Source organism: Mauremys mutica, chromosome 1 (assembly GCF_020497125.1).
Source record: "Mauremys mutica isolate MM-2020 ecotype Southern chromosome 1, ASM2049712v1, whole genome shotgun sequence".
NCBI lineage: Eukaryota > Metazoa > Chordata > Testudines > Geoemydidae > Mauremys > Mauremys mutica.
Window position 1 is genome coordinate 212,957,234 of NC_059072.1, and position 14,877 is coordinate 212,972,110.

At 40.2% G+C, this 14,877-nt stretch overlaps 1 protein-coding gene across 3 annotated transcripts in view; it reads left to right on the forward strand.

Annotated features, from left to right (window-relative positions):
* The window catches only part of RPGR (retinitis pigmentosa GTPase regulator), a 98,143-nt gene that overhangs the window by 19,212 nt on the left and 64,054 nt on the right, over positions 1-14,877 (forward strand). For all 3 annotated transcript variants that reach the window (XM_045002727.1, XM_045002725.1, XM_045002726.1), the window contains 3 exons: positions 3,422-3,580; positions 4,791-4,940; positions 14,181-14,339. In XM_045002727.1, coding sequence (XP_044858662.1) covers positions 3,422-3,580; positions 4,791-4,940; positions 14,181-14,339 — 468 coding nt within the window. The remainder of the gene's footprint in view (positions 1-3,421; positions 3,581-4,790; positions 4,941-14,180; positions 14,340-14,877) is intronic.

Here is a 14,877-nt window from a genome sequence, read left to right on the forward strand (position 1 = left end):
CTGCGAGGCTAAGTGACTTGCCCAAGGTGTCACAGGAAGTCATGGTAAAGCAGGGAATTGAACCCATGTTTCAAGTTCTAGCCTAGTGCCCTAACCACTAGACCATCCTCCCTCTTCTGGAGCTTCTTTGCCTTCTTCTGAAGTATAAGGTGCTGTCGATGTCCAGTGGGAAGATAATAGTGCATCTAGTCCAGTGGTTCAGACTGGTATGACAGATCCTATATACTGTAACTGTTTTGCGATGTATTTGAAAGAAATGAGAACTATAATCTAAAACCTTCTTGTTACAATTCTCATTTGATAAAGTGTTAGAACATGTACAGTAATTGTACATGAGATTTTGTTTTTTTGAAATTTTACAATACAGAAAAAATTTGCAACACTAGAAGCACGATACATACTGTAGCTATGACTATAGTAATTGATTAAAAGTGCTGCGTATGAGCTAAGTAGTATTAAAGCAAGAATATATCTATACAGTATTTTTTCCAAGGTAGTGGTGTAGTGAGGGGTAACCTAGAGGTTCCATCTCTCACCTCCTTCAGATCCACCTTCCAGATTCTCTTCAGCTGTGATGCTTACCAGAAATTAGCTAGATTGGCTAAGTCAGAAACAAAATCAATGGGACTTGTGTTCCTAAGACACGTGGCTGCTTTTGAAAATTCCACGTATGCGTACCTAAATTTGGGTTTAGGAACCTAACATTAGGGTCCAGATTTTTAAGAATTTTGGTCTCTAAATGCATAACAATTCATAATAACAAAACAAAAAGCCTCGCAAACCCCATCACCTATTACTTTTAAATTATTCAGATCCAGGGTAAAGCAATTAAAGAAAACACTTTTAAAAAATTATTAAATTGGACTGAATATTTGTACAACTAATTTGAAGAATTGTGCTATTGTAACTTTACATTAACATTTATAATGAACTAAATTAAGCTTTTTAAACAAAATACCACTACTAGTGGGCTCTCATTTGAATTTTACAAAACTGCTATATGCACACAAAAAAACCCTGACAAAAATTTCAAAATTTTAAGGCTTTGATCCTGCAAATCCTTAAGTGTGTATATTACTTTGCTTTATGAATTGTCCCTCTGATTTCATTTGGACTACTCATATGCTTCAAGTTAAGCACAGGCATAAATGTTGCAACATCAGGGGCTAAAACTGTATTTTGAATAATTTCTCTTAGGCCTGGTCTACATTAGGGTGGGGGGTCGAACTAAGGTACGCGACTTCAGCTACGCGAATAGCGTAGCTGAAGTCGAACTACCTTAGTTCGAACTTCTTACCTGTCCAGATGCCGCGGGATCGAAGTCCGCGGCTCCCCCGTCGACTCCGCCACCGCCGTTCGTGGTGGTGGAGTTCCGGAGTCAACGGGAGTGCGTTCGGAGTTCGAACTATCGCGTCTAGTTCGAACTCCGAGAAGTCGAACGCTACGCGTCGACCCGGCAGGTAAGTATAGACCTACCCTAAGTGGCATAAAATCTTTGTCACTTCAAGACAAAATTGCAACATTGTTAACCCTGGCACAAATTATTTAGTCTTTCAGTACATTAATGGTGTTATTGTTAACTGTTATGTGCACAGAGATCAAAATTCTTAAAAAGTAGGAGCCTAATACTAGGTTCCTAAACCTACATGTGGGCACATATGTGTGGGATTTTCTAAAGCACCAAAGTGCCTTAGGAGCTCAAGTCATGTTGACTTCAAACAGCCTGGAAAAGCATTTCAGCTGTCTTGTCTTGTCTTGTCTTGTGGAGGTTCAACATATTGGAAGAGGGTGCCTGGAAATATAGCCTGGGCTATCTGCTTGTCGATTTTGTGGTTTTCTTCCACTAAAAATGTTAGTGAGGCCCTGGGCTAATCTCTTTCGTCACACGTGAGCATTTTAAATATTAAACTCTTTAGTAGAAGAAACATAAAATCCTAATTAAAATAATTTCAGAAGCTAAAGAAACAAGTACACCTCTAACCCGCTATAACGCGACCTGATATAACACGGGTTCGTGTATAGCGCGGTAGCAGCGGGGCTCTGGCGGCGCTTTAAAGGGTCTGGGGTTCCGGCTGCTGGCCATGCCTCCCCCTTTGCCTCCAGTTTTGTCACACTTGCTTATTATGTTTTGTCTTAAAGTAGCTTGTAGGCTATTGAGGCAAAGACTGTGTTTCTATGTGTGCACATAGCACCTACTACAATGGGCCCCCAAAACTGGAGTGTTTTGTTATCACAATGCAAATTAATAAGAAACCAGTCATACAACTTAATTCATTAACTAAATAGCATATATTTTGATAGCATATATTTTCCCAGTTATTTGTAAATGCACTGACCAATAGTCCATGGCTGTATACCAAGTGATATGTTAAACCTCTTTGTAATGCTGCTTCTATATACAAACATAATTTTATTAAATTTTAAAATCCAATAAAAATTGCTTAGGTGAAGTTCAGCTGTAGGAAGAGTCCAGCATAAAGCCTGTGCACCACTTAAGCCCTTGACATAGAGTTTATCTGGGACTTAAGGATGGCAAAGGTCTTGAATAGCTCTCTGCATAAAGCTGAATTTTACCTGTAGTGATTTGTAGTCTTCAAAGGAATTTGGCCTGCTGCAAAATTAGGGTAAAACATTTCTCTTGTATTACTCAGTTGGAATATTCCTTGGGATTCCTGTGTAACACCTGAGTTATTTTCATATACTTTGTAACATCTGAGTTTTTCAGTTTTGTTTCAGAGCAGATCAGATTCTCTTGATATCCTTCGTGTGTTTTACATTTTTAATGTAGTGTGTCTTGAGGGAGAACTAAATTATAAACTGTTTTTTTTAACCTTTATGTACAAGCAGCAGTCCAACTGGGAAATGTAAAACTCTCTTTTTATGTACCTATATGATAGAGAAACAAAATCAGATGACCAGAATTGAAGAAAACATTCAGAGGTGACAAACTTCACCCTAATTTTAGCTAGTTACCAAAAGGCTTTTTTTTTCCCAGTTTTCCATTTATCTATAAGTTGCCTTTGGTAACCTGGACTTTCTAGCAATTACTCAGTCTGCAGACATTTTTAAGTCAAGGCTCTTCCAAGGTGCTTTCATGTCTCTTGAGCTCTAAAAGAACTACGGAGTATGTAGAGTTCCTTCACTTTTGACATCTCCCCAAGCAGAGGGAAAACCCAGCCTTCTCTAGATGCATGTGTATTCTAAAATGGAAAGGAAGACTGTTAGAACTTCCCCATCCAAAAATGCCCAGGAACGTTTTCTCGGGACATACAGCAGCAACTCATAATATCAATGTTAGAATATTTTAGGAAAGCTTAGCACAGCTTTTTTGCAATACTTTTTCTATAGAAAGAAATTGAGCTCAAACTTTCTGATTTGCTGTCAGTTACTCTACATATTACATGTGCTTTTCTATGTGCAGAACGAGGACATGTATATGCTGCTGGAGGTAACAGTGAAGGGCAGTTGGGATTAGGTGACACAGAGGAAAGAAGCACGTTTCATCTAATTAGTTTTTTTACCAACCAGTACAAGATCAAACAGCTGGCAGCTGGATCTTACACATCAGCAGCACTAACCGGTGAGAGCAACAGCTAATAACAAATCCCTATACCGTGAAAAGGTAACAAACATGTTAACAACATAGTTTATCCTTTGACAGCCCCATTGACCCTAATGGAAGCCTTACACCATGATCATTCGCTTTTGAAAAGCAGTAATTAGCAGTGGAGACTTGATAAGTCCATGTGGTGGTAGAAAGGCTCTTCTCGGATTTGCGAAGCAGCCCTACGTAGTTTTAGTTCCAAATACTGCTCCCCAGGAACTGCTGCAGCTAGAGAGGTTTTATGCAGAGCTAGCTTCCCCCAACTTGGAATTGCTGTACAGAGAAGGCTGGATGGTGGCTGAAGATTATTGTATCGTTTCTTTGCCTCAGCCACTCCTTGTTGCTGACATGGGTCTCTGTGCAGATGAGACTGTGTCTGAGACAAATAGGAGAACAGCTTCTCTAGTCGGCATGAGGGAGACAAATTCAGTTGGGGTGAGTGGGAGAGGGATAGGAGAAAGCAGGGGAAAAAGAAGAGAATCAGTGGGGTGAGTGGAAAAGCTGGGATAGAGAATCAGTTTGGAGGAAGGAGAAATGGGAATCCTATTGATGAAGCAAGTGGAGACATGCCATCCTGAAGTTACTAATAGGATAGTGGTACGGGTTTTTGCACCCACTTTGCCAGTCTTTAAATCACGATTTGAGGACTTCAGTCGCTCTGACATTGGTCAGGGGGTTGATACAGGAGTGGGTGGATGAGTTTCTGTGGCCTGCGTTGTGCAGGAGGTCAGACTAGACGATCACAACGGTCCCTTCTGACCTTAAAGTCTATGACTCTGTGATAGGAATAAGCCTAACATCCATAACATTCCCCAGAATGTGTGTACACAGACCACCAGCAACTTGGGAGTCTGCCATCCTCCAGTCATATCGCTTACTGGAGAAACGTGTCTGGAAATAAATGTTAAATATTGCCATCTCTGGTCTAATATTACCTGGTCACTAAATATGCCATGGCACATTTCAGAAGATTGTGAGGGATGGGATGCCTTGGTATCCCTGGCCCCATGCTTTGCTATGTGTTGAGTGCAAGTTGATAGCTTCCTTATACTTCAGCAATGGTTATGTTTTAGCAGTGTCATATAGAGTGTGTGAACTGCCTATGGATGGAAGCCACAAGTAAATGTAAATATTATTGTTAGCCCAGCTTTGGTTTTAAATCTGACTTTCTGCTACTTTATTTTAGAGGATGGACAGCTTTTCGTGTGGGGTGACAATTCTGAAGGTCAGATTGGCCTGGCTGGTGAAGCCAGTGTGTGTGTACCTTGTCAAGTGGATGTTGGAAAGCCTGTTTCCTGGATCTCCTGTGGATATTACCATTCTGCTTTGGTAACAAGTAAGATAATGATATACTGTGTAATAGAGCTAACTAAACCAATGGGCCTCAAATTGTGGTCCTTATTTTCATCTGCTAAATTGTATTAAAAATAGCTAACAACACATTAAATACTTCCCTAATGATTATGCCACGGGTACATTATATGATCACAAATATAAAGGAAAATTGTCTGTACACTTGTGAATTAGAGGTAAGTCTCGCAGGGACAATCTCTCTAAAATTTGCTCCATGATGTGAAATGATTTGGGAAACTGATGTATTTTGTTCCATGATTCTTTATTGTAACTGAATTAATACTACAATGGGAAAACAAATTACAGTGAATGTTAGTGTGTGGACAGTGTTATGGAAAAGGGTATAATGCTGAATGAATGTCTTGTCGCACTGATTTTGTTTTAGTGAGACATATGACAAATGCCTTAGGCGAATTCGATTTCTATTTTGTACCATAATCCAGCATCTCAGAGACTATTCATATTTGCTCATGTGAACTGACCCTCTTCTCTTCTGCCTTTACCTCCCTTCCCCCCAAAATGCAAATCTTGAATAGGCACCTGTCACACATTTTTCAGGAAAATGCATCTTTCCTGCTAATTTGCTGCCTTAATTGTCAAGGTTTGATGCTATATATTTGAATTTCTGGGGCAAACTGAACATATGCTGTATAAAGTAGAAATGTCTTGAGGGAAAGAGTTCTATGTATGGCTGTTTACAATTAAAAAAAAGTTAAATATTTTTAGAAAGCATGCTGAAAATGGACATCTGGAATTTTATCAAAGCACCATCAAAAGATTTAACAGGGAGCATAATATATTAAAAGCAATAATCCATCCATGAAAACCCATAATTCTTGCAGAGAATTATGAAGACATGTGCAGCTCAAAGGAGGCAAAGAAGGGAGGAATCTGCAAAGACTGTTAAGATCTGTGTTTTTTTCAGGGAAATAATGACAGTTAATATACAGATAATTTTTACTGTGCAGGATTTGGGCTAGGAGGCACTCTGACATTTCTATAGCTCATTTCCCCTCTCTCCTCCCCTCCCCAAAATCACATTTCCTGATTTGAGTGAATTTTAAAATTAAGATGGGCAACTATTTATTCTCATCAAATGTGTGGACCCCAAATAATACTAAGTCTTTAATCTTACCTCAGTCCAAATAGAGTACTAAAGACTTCAATAGATCAGTAATTTTGGATTACAGAGCTTTTAACAGGCATCCAGAAACTACATCTGGTGCTTTACTCAACCTGCTTGATAAACGACAGATTTCTACAGATAACATCTGTGTGCGTCCCTGAGAGTATGCCACAAACAGAATGAAAGCATTCAGTGACTATAAAGAATATGTAGTAGGGTGTTCTGCCTATAATATGCAACTTTGTATTAATGATGCTTTCTTAAAATAAATAGGTTAAATGCTTATTATTGACCAAGAAGTTTAGCAGCCATTAAATATTCTTCAGCTTCTGAGCACCACAATCTACAAGTAGATGTGTACGTTAAAAAAACCCAGCTCTTCCGGGCCATAGCGAGACAGTAGTATACTAAAAACTTGATGAACAGATGGTTTTTGATAGCTTACTATGATATGGAGCCAAAAATTGAATTGCTAATTTGGCCACAGTAGAATTTAGTAGCAACTATAATCCAAACTTTTTAGCCTTGTGACAATTTAACCCAGGAGAGAGGTTTGAGAGATACTTGCACATACTTAATAGTCCTAGCTGTCAGACTTCATAGACTTCCTCAGCGTGGAAGTACTAGATCAAGGTGTTGGGCCCATGGAAAAATATGTAACTTTTTTTTTTATTTGAGTGTTTTAGCAATTACACTATATCCCTCTTCAGATATCTATCTGGTGTCAAAGAAGGTTCATGTTAACTTAATAGATTAAATTCTACCATGTGGGTAAGTGGGCCCTACTGAGGTCAAGAAGAGCTTTGTGCACATTTGTGAGAGCAGAATATGGCCAAAAGTGTGTAGTAATAAATCTTTTGAGCTTTGGTCTAGCCACTAGCACTGATAGGTCTTCTCCATATGCAGATCAGCCAGAAAGATGGCCAGTTACTTTCTTTGTAGTCTTTGGTCATTGGCTGCTCTCCTTTTCTCCCACTCTCAATTTTTTTCTCTTGTTTCACTGAGGAGAAGCAGCAAAGATGGCTTTTAGTCCTATTTGGACTTTTTCTGTAGTGTGTTTGCTGGCTTTTCTTTTTCTTTCTTTCTGCCCTTTCAGCGGTAGGACTAAAATTTCATATATATTTTTGTGATGACACTGTTCAGGGTTATATCTATTAGGTTCTCTTGTCAAATCTATAACCAGGCCTTTTGTCAAGGAGGTGCTTCTGGGAATAGATGGAAGACATGGCCTACCTCTGCAGTGCAGATACCCCCTCTGCACAAGAATGGGCTGAGGGGAATGATGTGCCTGCCCACTGCCCTGGTCCCCTGTGCAGAAATGGATCCTCTGAGTCAAAGGAGAATTTGAATGATGTTTTGGATTAGAACTCTCCTTGTGCTTTCCCCTTGCTAGAAGCAGGTAAGACAGACTCTCAAGCCCCCACAATGGCATCCTTGCTACAAATGATTCTTTGATTGACATTGTAGCAGGATGGACCCCTGCTCCAGCCGTGAGGGGTTTAAAAGCGGCCTGGCAGGGCTTGAGAGCTGCTGCTCTAGGCTGGGCTGGGCTGATTGGGGAAGTGGCTGCAGCTGGGGCCACACCCCAAACTGAGCCACAGGCCTTATAAGAAGGCCAGGGAAGCCAGAAGCCAGGACAGTCTTCCTCTGCCTGAAGAGGAAGAAGGGCCTGGCTGCAGGGGCTATAGGCAAGGTACCTAGGATGAAGCAGGGCTGGGGAAAGGCTGAGGAGCTGGGGAGCTCCAGCCTAGAAAGCCCCAGGCTGTGGCCTAGCGAAGGGCCAACAGGTACTGGGAGGTTGCAGAGGGCAGCCCAGAGGTAGGCCAAGGCAGCAGGTCCAAACCCTCCTTGCCAGTGATGAGTAGGCTAATACTGCAGTCTGCCCCAGAGTGTGGGGCTAGACAATGACTGGCAGTAGCCAAATACTGAGGCAAGGTGGGGATAGAGGGTGGGGGACTCCCTTAGAGGGGACACCCAGAGAGAAAGGGGGTTACTGCTAGGGGGCAGCACCCCCATGTAAAAGGGCACCGGGTCCAGGGAGGGACACGGGGGCCAGAGGACAGGCGGATCACCGGCCTGCAGAGGGCGCTCCAGTGCTGGACAGAGCTAATTCCCGGAGTCACCAGCAGGAGGCGCCGCAGGGGTGAGTCCGACCCGTCTACAGACATAGATAGAAACCTTTGGAGAAGCCCCTCTAAAGAGTGCTTTGCAGGTTCCCATGGGTCCCTTTCATGTGTGTTCCTTATTTTCATGGAACTGTTTTCAGCGACGCTCGGAAGCCCTCACTTCACCAAGCTCCTTCATAGACTTCTGCTGTGTGAGAGGTGCTATTATTTGATCCAGAAGTACAGCCTTCAAAATCACTTAGGAAGTTCAGAGGGAAGGAATTTTCATGTCATGTCACATATCCCTTAAAGTTGTGCCAATAGTGGAAGTAGAAGTGGAGACTGTGCTCTCTCTTCTCAAATGATTCCAAAAAGGAAAAGAGTATTCTTAACTGCAAATGATACAGGAGATAAATTCCTGAAGGGAGTCCTCAGGTACATCCCTGGCTAGGTCCGTGAGCACTATCTTGGCTACAGAAATGTAGGAAGCCTGACCGTTGTTGCTCTCTCCCCCTGTCCCTGCTCCATGAATGTCTCTAGCAGCATGCACCAAATCTTTTTTTGTTCCATTAGGACCACTAACTTCCCAAAAGCTTGTTGTGGGGAAGAGTCAAGACATGTCATCAGTTTTCCCCCCAGTTATTATCCAAATGTTGGAATTTGAGAAGTTTTGACCAGCTCTGTTTGAATAAAAATATAGAAGGGTTATTAGTATGTAGACTGTCTCCTCTGCTTCCAGACCATGCATGGAATGGCTGTCCGCATAAGAATACTCCCTGTGTAGAAGCTCAGCTTCCCAAAGAATTCTGAAACTTCACTAACAATTTTCTGGTTGCTCTTGGGCACATAGGGTTTGCGTATGCTCACAGCAAATGTTGTTGATTCCTCTGTCATACTGCAAGAGACCTCTCTAGCCACATCAGAGCCTTAGCACATACCTCAAGGTCCATCCTTTCCAAATACACTTTCAGATACTGAGTTCCTTTCCATCTAGCTATTTCAGCTGATTTGGGCTGCAGTAAATGCTTCAGCTCCTCTGGATCAACATGTGTGGAATCCTGGGGCTACTGGCTCTGTAAACATAATTCCTATGTTGTCTTCCCTGGCCTACCTTCCTGGTGCCTATTCTCTATTGGCTTATGTGGGTTGGCATGAAGATCCCCCTCCTAACCTCTCTCAGTGAGAGAGAGAGAAGTTTTCCCTTTTCATTTCTATGATAGGCCCGTCTGGGCCAGGGTTTAGTAGGACAGAGGGCCCTTCACATTAGGGAGAATTTTACCTTTTGGGGGAAAAACTGAGAGAGATTGGAAAAGCTGAGTAAATAATCATATTAGATGGAAGCATTATGGATCGGACTTGCCGAATATCTAAACTTAATATGTTTGTAAAACTGTACTCAAATCACCTGACTTTGGAGCCTTGTAGGACTTCTTATGTTTATTTGAAAGTTATGCTTCAGCATTTCCTAAACTGTTTTTCTCAAGAGGGTCTCCTTAATGTATTCACAAATTTACTGTAGTAATTGGGGCTATCTTTCTTAGCTGGATTATGATGTTTAGAAAAGAAATTGAATAAGCTTGGTTAGTTTGGGAAGTCAATGGAAGACTGACCACTTGAATCTATAACTCCATTAATTAGGATTGTGAGCAGGTTAATAGATATGGTGCACTGATATTTTTCCAGATTTATGAAAAATGGATGCTGAATTTTAAAGAGAATGCTTTAGCTTCTTTTGAGAGAGAATCTCATGTGCAGCTCTAGTAGTCAGTAGCTCACTGACTTGATTGTAGAAATAAATGAGAGACGCTTAAATATATATGCATAAAAATGATGACTTTTGTTTTGCAACATTTGCAGCCATTGATGTACTCTTTTCTTTCTCTACTTTCTCCCCAAAACACTGGGGCCTCTCTGAGAATCCTTAACAGAATCCCAAAGTAAGAGCCTGGTGCTGCAGCCTCTTTTGTATCAGTCTGACCCGTTGCAAAAAGCGTTAGATTATCTAATGGATTTACAGAAACTTTAGGAATGGTATGCTATCAAGGTTACAGTTTTCACATTATCTTTGTTATGGAGGCACTGGTTGTGATTCCATAGTTAAGGTAGTGATCCATTTTGCACTTAACGCAGGGATTCAACTCTGTTTTACATGTGTTCTCCTCAAACTTACAACACTTACTTTTTGAGTACCGAATTTTCTGAGGATATACTAATAAATCCATTAGTTTTTTGATTCAGATTAATTAAACTGGGTTCTTTATGAAATTTAGCATCTGGCCCTGTCTTTTTTGTCCCAAAGGATCTTAGCAACAGAATAACACACGCTTCAAACTTTTCGTATAGTTAAAATTAATTGATATCTTGTGCATAGGCTGTATTTGAAGAAATTAGATTGTAATTAAGTTATTAATGATAGGCTACAGACAGTCCCAAGTCAACAGCCCAGGTAACGCTTAAGTGGAGCTGTTGTGACATCAATGGTAACTCAACCAGTTGCCACCCTTCCTCTACAGCTAATTTACATTCAGCATTTTTACTGGTGGTAATTACTCAGTAGTGTGAAGGAGGCTGAGAGAGTTGTATAAAATTGGCAGATTTAGTCCAGTGATCATTGCTCTTTAAAGGTTCTGTAGCTGCCAGCTGTCTTATATGTCAGTTGGTTGACCTGATGGCACTGCTGCCTTGTCTCCACTGCACATTGAGGAAGTACTGCTGAGGAAGCGGGAGGCAGGAGTGTAGGAGAAGCCATTAAAGCAGAGTGTCATCGGGAATTGATCTAGCACTGATTTTTTTGTTAACACAGCCTTCTAAATACCTAAATCAGTTGCACATTAAGGGCCAGATTCACCAGAACACTTCAGCTGCATTGTGCTGCTCTGGGGAGAGAAACTTAACTGGTCAGTGCACTCTGGCTGCTTTGCTGTACCAATGAATGTGTCCTAAGTTAAAATTTAAATGATTTAAGGTTAATACTACATATGTTCGGATCATTAGAAATATTGAATATTAGCATTGGTTGGGGATTTCTTTTTTAGTACTCGTGTGGACACTCTTCAGGGAAATTGCCAGACAAAAAACTGCTTTAAAATGGAACAAAGATTGAGAAGAAATATCAGTAATTTAGGGGTAAACAAACAGTGTTTCAGTATGTTGTAATTATCCCTTAAATCAGCAATATAAACCAGGAATTTCAGTGTTAACTGTATTTTTTTTTAAGTGTACCTTTATGTTAAAGTAAGAAATTCCCAGTTAAGGCATGCAAACAACCTTATATTTGCCCTGTACCAGCACTATAAAGGAGGAAAAAAGTGAAGAAAAAAACATGCCTTGAAAAATCATTTGTGTATCCTGTGCAAGATCCAGGCAGATTTGCAGTTGGCGGAGTGCATGGACTGTTCCCCAGTTACTTCCTCCAAGGAGGTGGTGGCAGGAAGAAATGCTGCATATTGTACGAGCTTCTGGTGACATTCAGCTTCTCTGACTAATCTACTCCTTCTCCTGGGATAGGAAGCTCTGTGCTATCCTTTGTCATCCACTAACTGCTGTTGACACAATCTAGCCCCAAATAACTAAAAACCAAAATTCCACAAAATTAAACATTGGCTCAGCAGAAAAACAGAATGGGCCAAATTCAGCCCTGGGCAATTCAGATGATTTAAATAGAATTACCTCAGCAATTAATTTGAGCCACAGCTCTATACACTCAGTGCGTGTTTTACCGGAGTAAAAGCTGAATAAGGATTTGATAAAGGGAAGAGGGAAATGGAATGCATGCAACACAAATTCCTTGCTTTTGCCTATTCTGCCCATTTAGGTTTCATTGACTTCAGTAGGCTTTGGAACTGGTTTGATTTTATTTACCTTGCTTTTTAATGATTTTATTCACACCCATTTGCTTTGTACAAGTGTGTGTGTAGGCTTAACTACCTGTTTCTATTTTGAGTTTGAGTATGTGATTATTTTTAATTCCTTCTTATTTTCAATTTCTGTCCTCTAGACTTATTTGGTTTTGGCATGGTTGTTGCCCTTAGGACCTCAAAATCCAAATGACAGAGATGGGGAAAGGGATAAACATGAAGGAAGGATTCTAATGTAAAATTACTTGGGCCATATAAGGAAATATATTGTTATATACTATGCAGTTACTTATGGGCTCACGTTTTGGAGTCTGATTTGTGTGTATCAAGAGCGTTTAAAATGTAGTTTTAGGAAAGTGTGTTTGAATTCATAGCATTTGGATATGATCCTTTAAACATTTGCTGTGTGTATTAGTACTGCCTCTTAATTCTATAAATGTGGTTTGTTAATGCTTAAGTTTATTGGGCTATAATTATGCAAAATTAGTATATCTCAGAAATGTACTCTAGATAGATATCTATAATTATGCTTCAATAATGGGACAGTTGCCCAGTGTTTTAAGTAATGGCTACAGCCACATAATTAACACGTTTCCCTGAGCACCCAGCTCTTAGTCTAAACATTTTTTGTCTTGGGTTTGTTTCATATGAGAGATTTACTTATCCTTTTGCTTTGGTAAATCCAGCTGTGATTAAAAAACAAAATCAAATTGTTTCTTAGAGGATGTATGGAGATGTAAGTAATTCTTTCTTTCTGCTTCATTGGAAAGTTTCCTTTTGACTTAAATAGGTTTTGGGTCAAACCCCTAGTCAGTAAACTTTCATAATCCTTAGCTGTTATATAGCATTTTTATCCATAGAAATCCATAGAAATGCTTTAAAAAGGGGAAAGGAAGTTTCATTGTCCTCACTTTACGGTTGCAGAAACAGCCACAGAGTGCTGAATAACCCAGCTGGTCAGTGCAGAGCTGGGAATAGAACCCAGGCCTCTTGATTCCTGTTATTTACAACTGACTTAATGCCTATTGCTTTTACAGTTTGCCAGAGCACCATCATGGAGTAATTCTAACTGTGGCTTTAAAAAAAAAAATTACTGCATTCAGCTGCTTCAGGTATAGAGGGAGTTTCAATGTGAACATCAGTTCTAAGGAGCAACTCAAGTACTATGGAAAATGTTTCTACAGACCTCTTTCAGGCTTGGTGGAGACCCATAGCTATGTCCTTGGAGCTTCACCCAGAAACCAAAGTTTTCTCCTACTTGACCTAGCTTTTATCTAGGATAGCAGAATGCTAACAGAGCTTTAGGAACAGAAAATCAGATCGGAATTTAAAGCCTGGCACATCGGTAGACAGTAACTTGAAATGTTTAACTCTTCTATCTATATAATAGAAGGGTAAACAGATGGCCAGATTAGATAACTCAGACTGACGTAAAAAACAAAGGTGGAAACTGAAAAGTGTTAAAACAAAGGAAAGTCTTTTATAAAAGCATGGATTGCTGTATTTAGGATTGAACAGATTGGGAACCTGGTGCCCGTAAAACTGAGTCTGGGTGCCTGGGAAGGATTTTCTTTTATTTAACTGCTGGGCTGACCTGAAAGCTGTTATGTAATACTGAGGTGGAGAAATCTCTTCTGATGGAGATAATGCCATGGTGAACCTTGGAGCACTTGATATAGTGCCATGTATTTCTAGTTTTCAGGACAATGGTTCTTTTCTTGTTATGTAGCTCATTAACAAACCTTTTTACAATACTTGCACTGCTTTCCTATTTTTTCCCCTCACTCTCCATCGGAGGAGAGCATGGACTTTCAAACAAAACATGTATCCCATTAGTAGGGCCAGTCTTTATTAAGACCCCTGCAAGCAACTCCAATTGACTTAAATAGTGACTAGAATGGGAATTGTGATGCATTGACACCTCTCAGAATCAAGTATTGTTTTGGTTTTCTTTTTGACAGGCTCCTTATATAGGGAAATGTTAAAACTCTCATTTTGTTTGATTTATAATTTAAAACAAAAGTCCAAAAAGCAATGGGTACTTTACAAATCATGAAAGAATGAGAAAATAACTGGGCCCAGCTCTGCCTTTTAGTGAAGTACTATGAATCCTGCTCTGTTTTGTATTTCCACAGGAGATGGTGAGCTCTACACTTTTGGAGAGCCTGAGAATGGGAAGCTAGGCTTGGCGCCTGAACAACTGAAAAACAGTAGGGTTCCACAGCTTGTTCCTGGAATTTTGGAAAGGGTTAATAAGGTAGCTTGTGGTGGAGGACATACAGTGGCACTTACAGGTATGAAAACGAGTTGGCTTTTCTCAGATCCTGTAATTAAAAGAATCACTTTGCTTGAGAGAGCAAACACTCTTCTGAAATGTCAGACAATGCTTAGAGAAACTTTTCTTCTATCTTATTACATTGAAAATGAAATCTGTTTTTTCCATGAGTTCTACAAGAAAGCCTCCCCTTGTGAAATTTTAAATGACCTTGAATATGTGTTAATTAGTGAGTCACTTTTCTGACTATAATCACTCTTTAATGGCTATAAATAAAAATGTATGATCTATTGGGAAAAATACAGGACTGGGATCCACGAACTGATTATTTCTAATCTACTCCTGCAGGAATTCTGCACATCTGCAGATATTCAGAATTTGTGTATCCTAAAGAATTTTTTTTCTGCCAAAGAAGTGCTGCAGTTCCACCTTTTTTCCACCAGAGGCCGCTGTGGTGCCACACCCGCCTGCTGTTTTTTTGCTGCTAGGTGGTGGGCCACCACAATAGCCTCTGGTGGGTGAAAGCTGGAACTGCAGCACTTTGGCAGACGTATTTT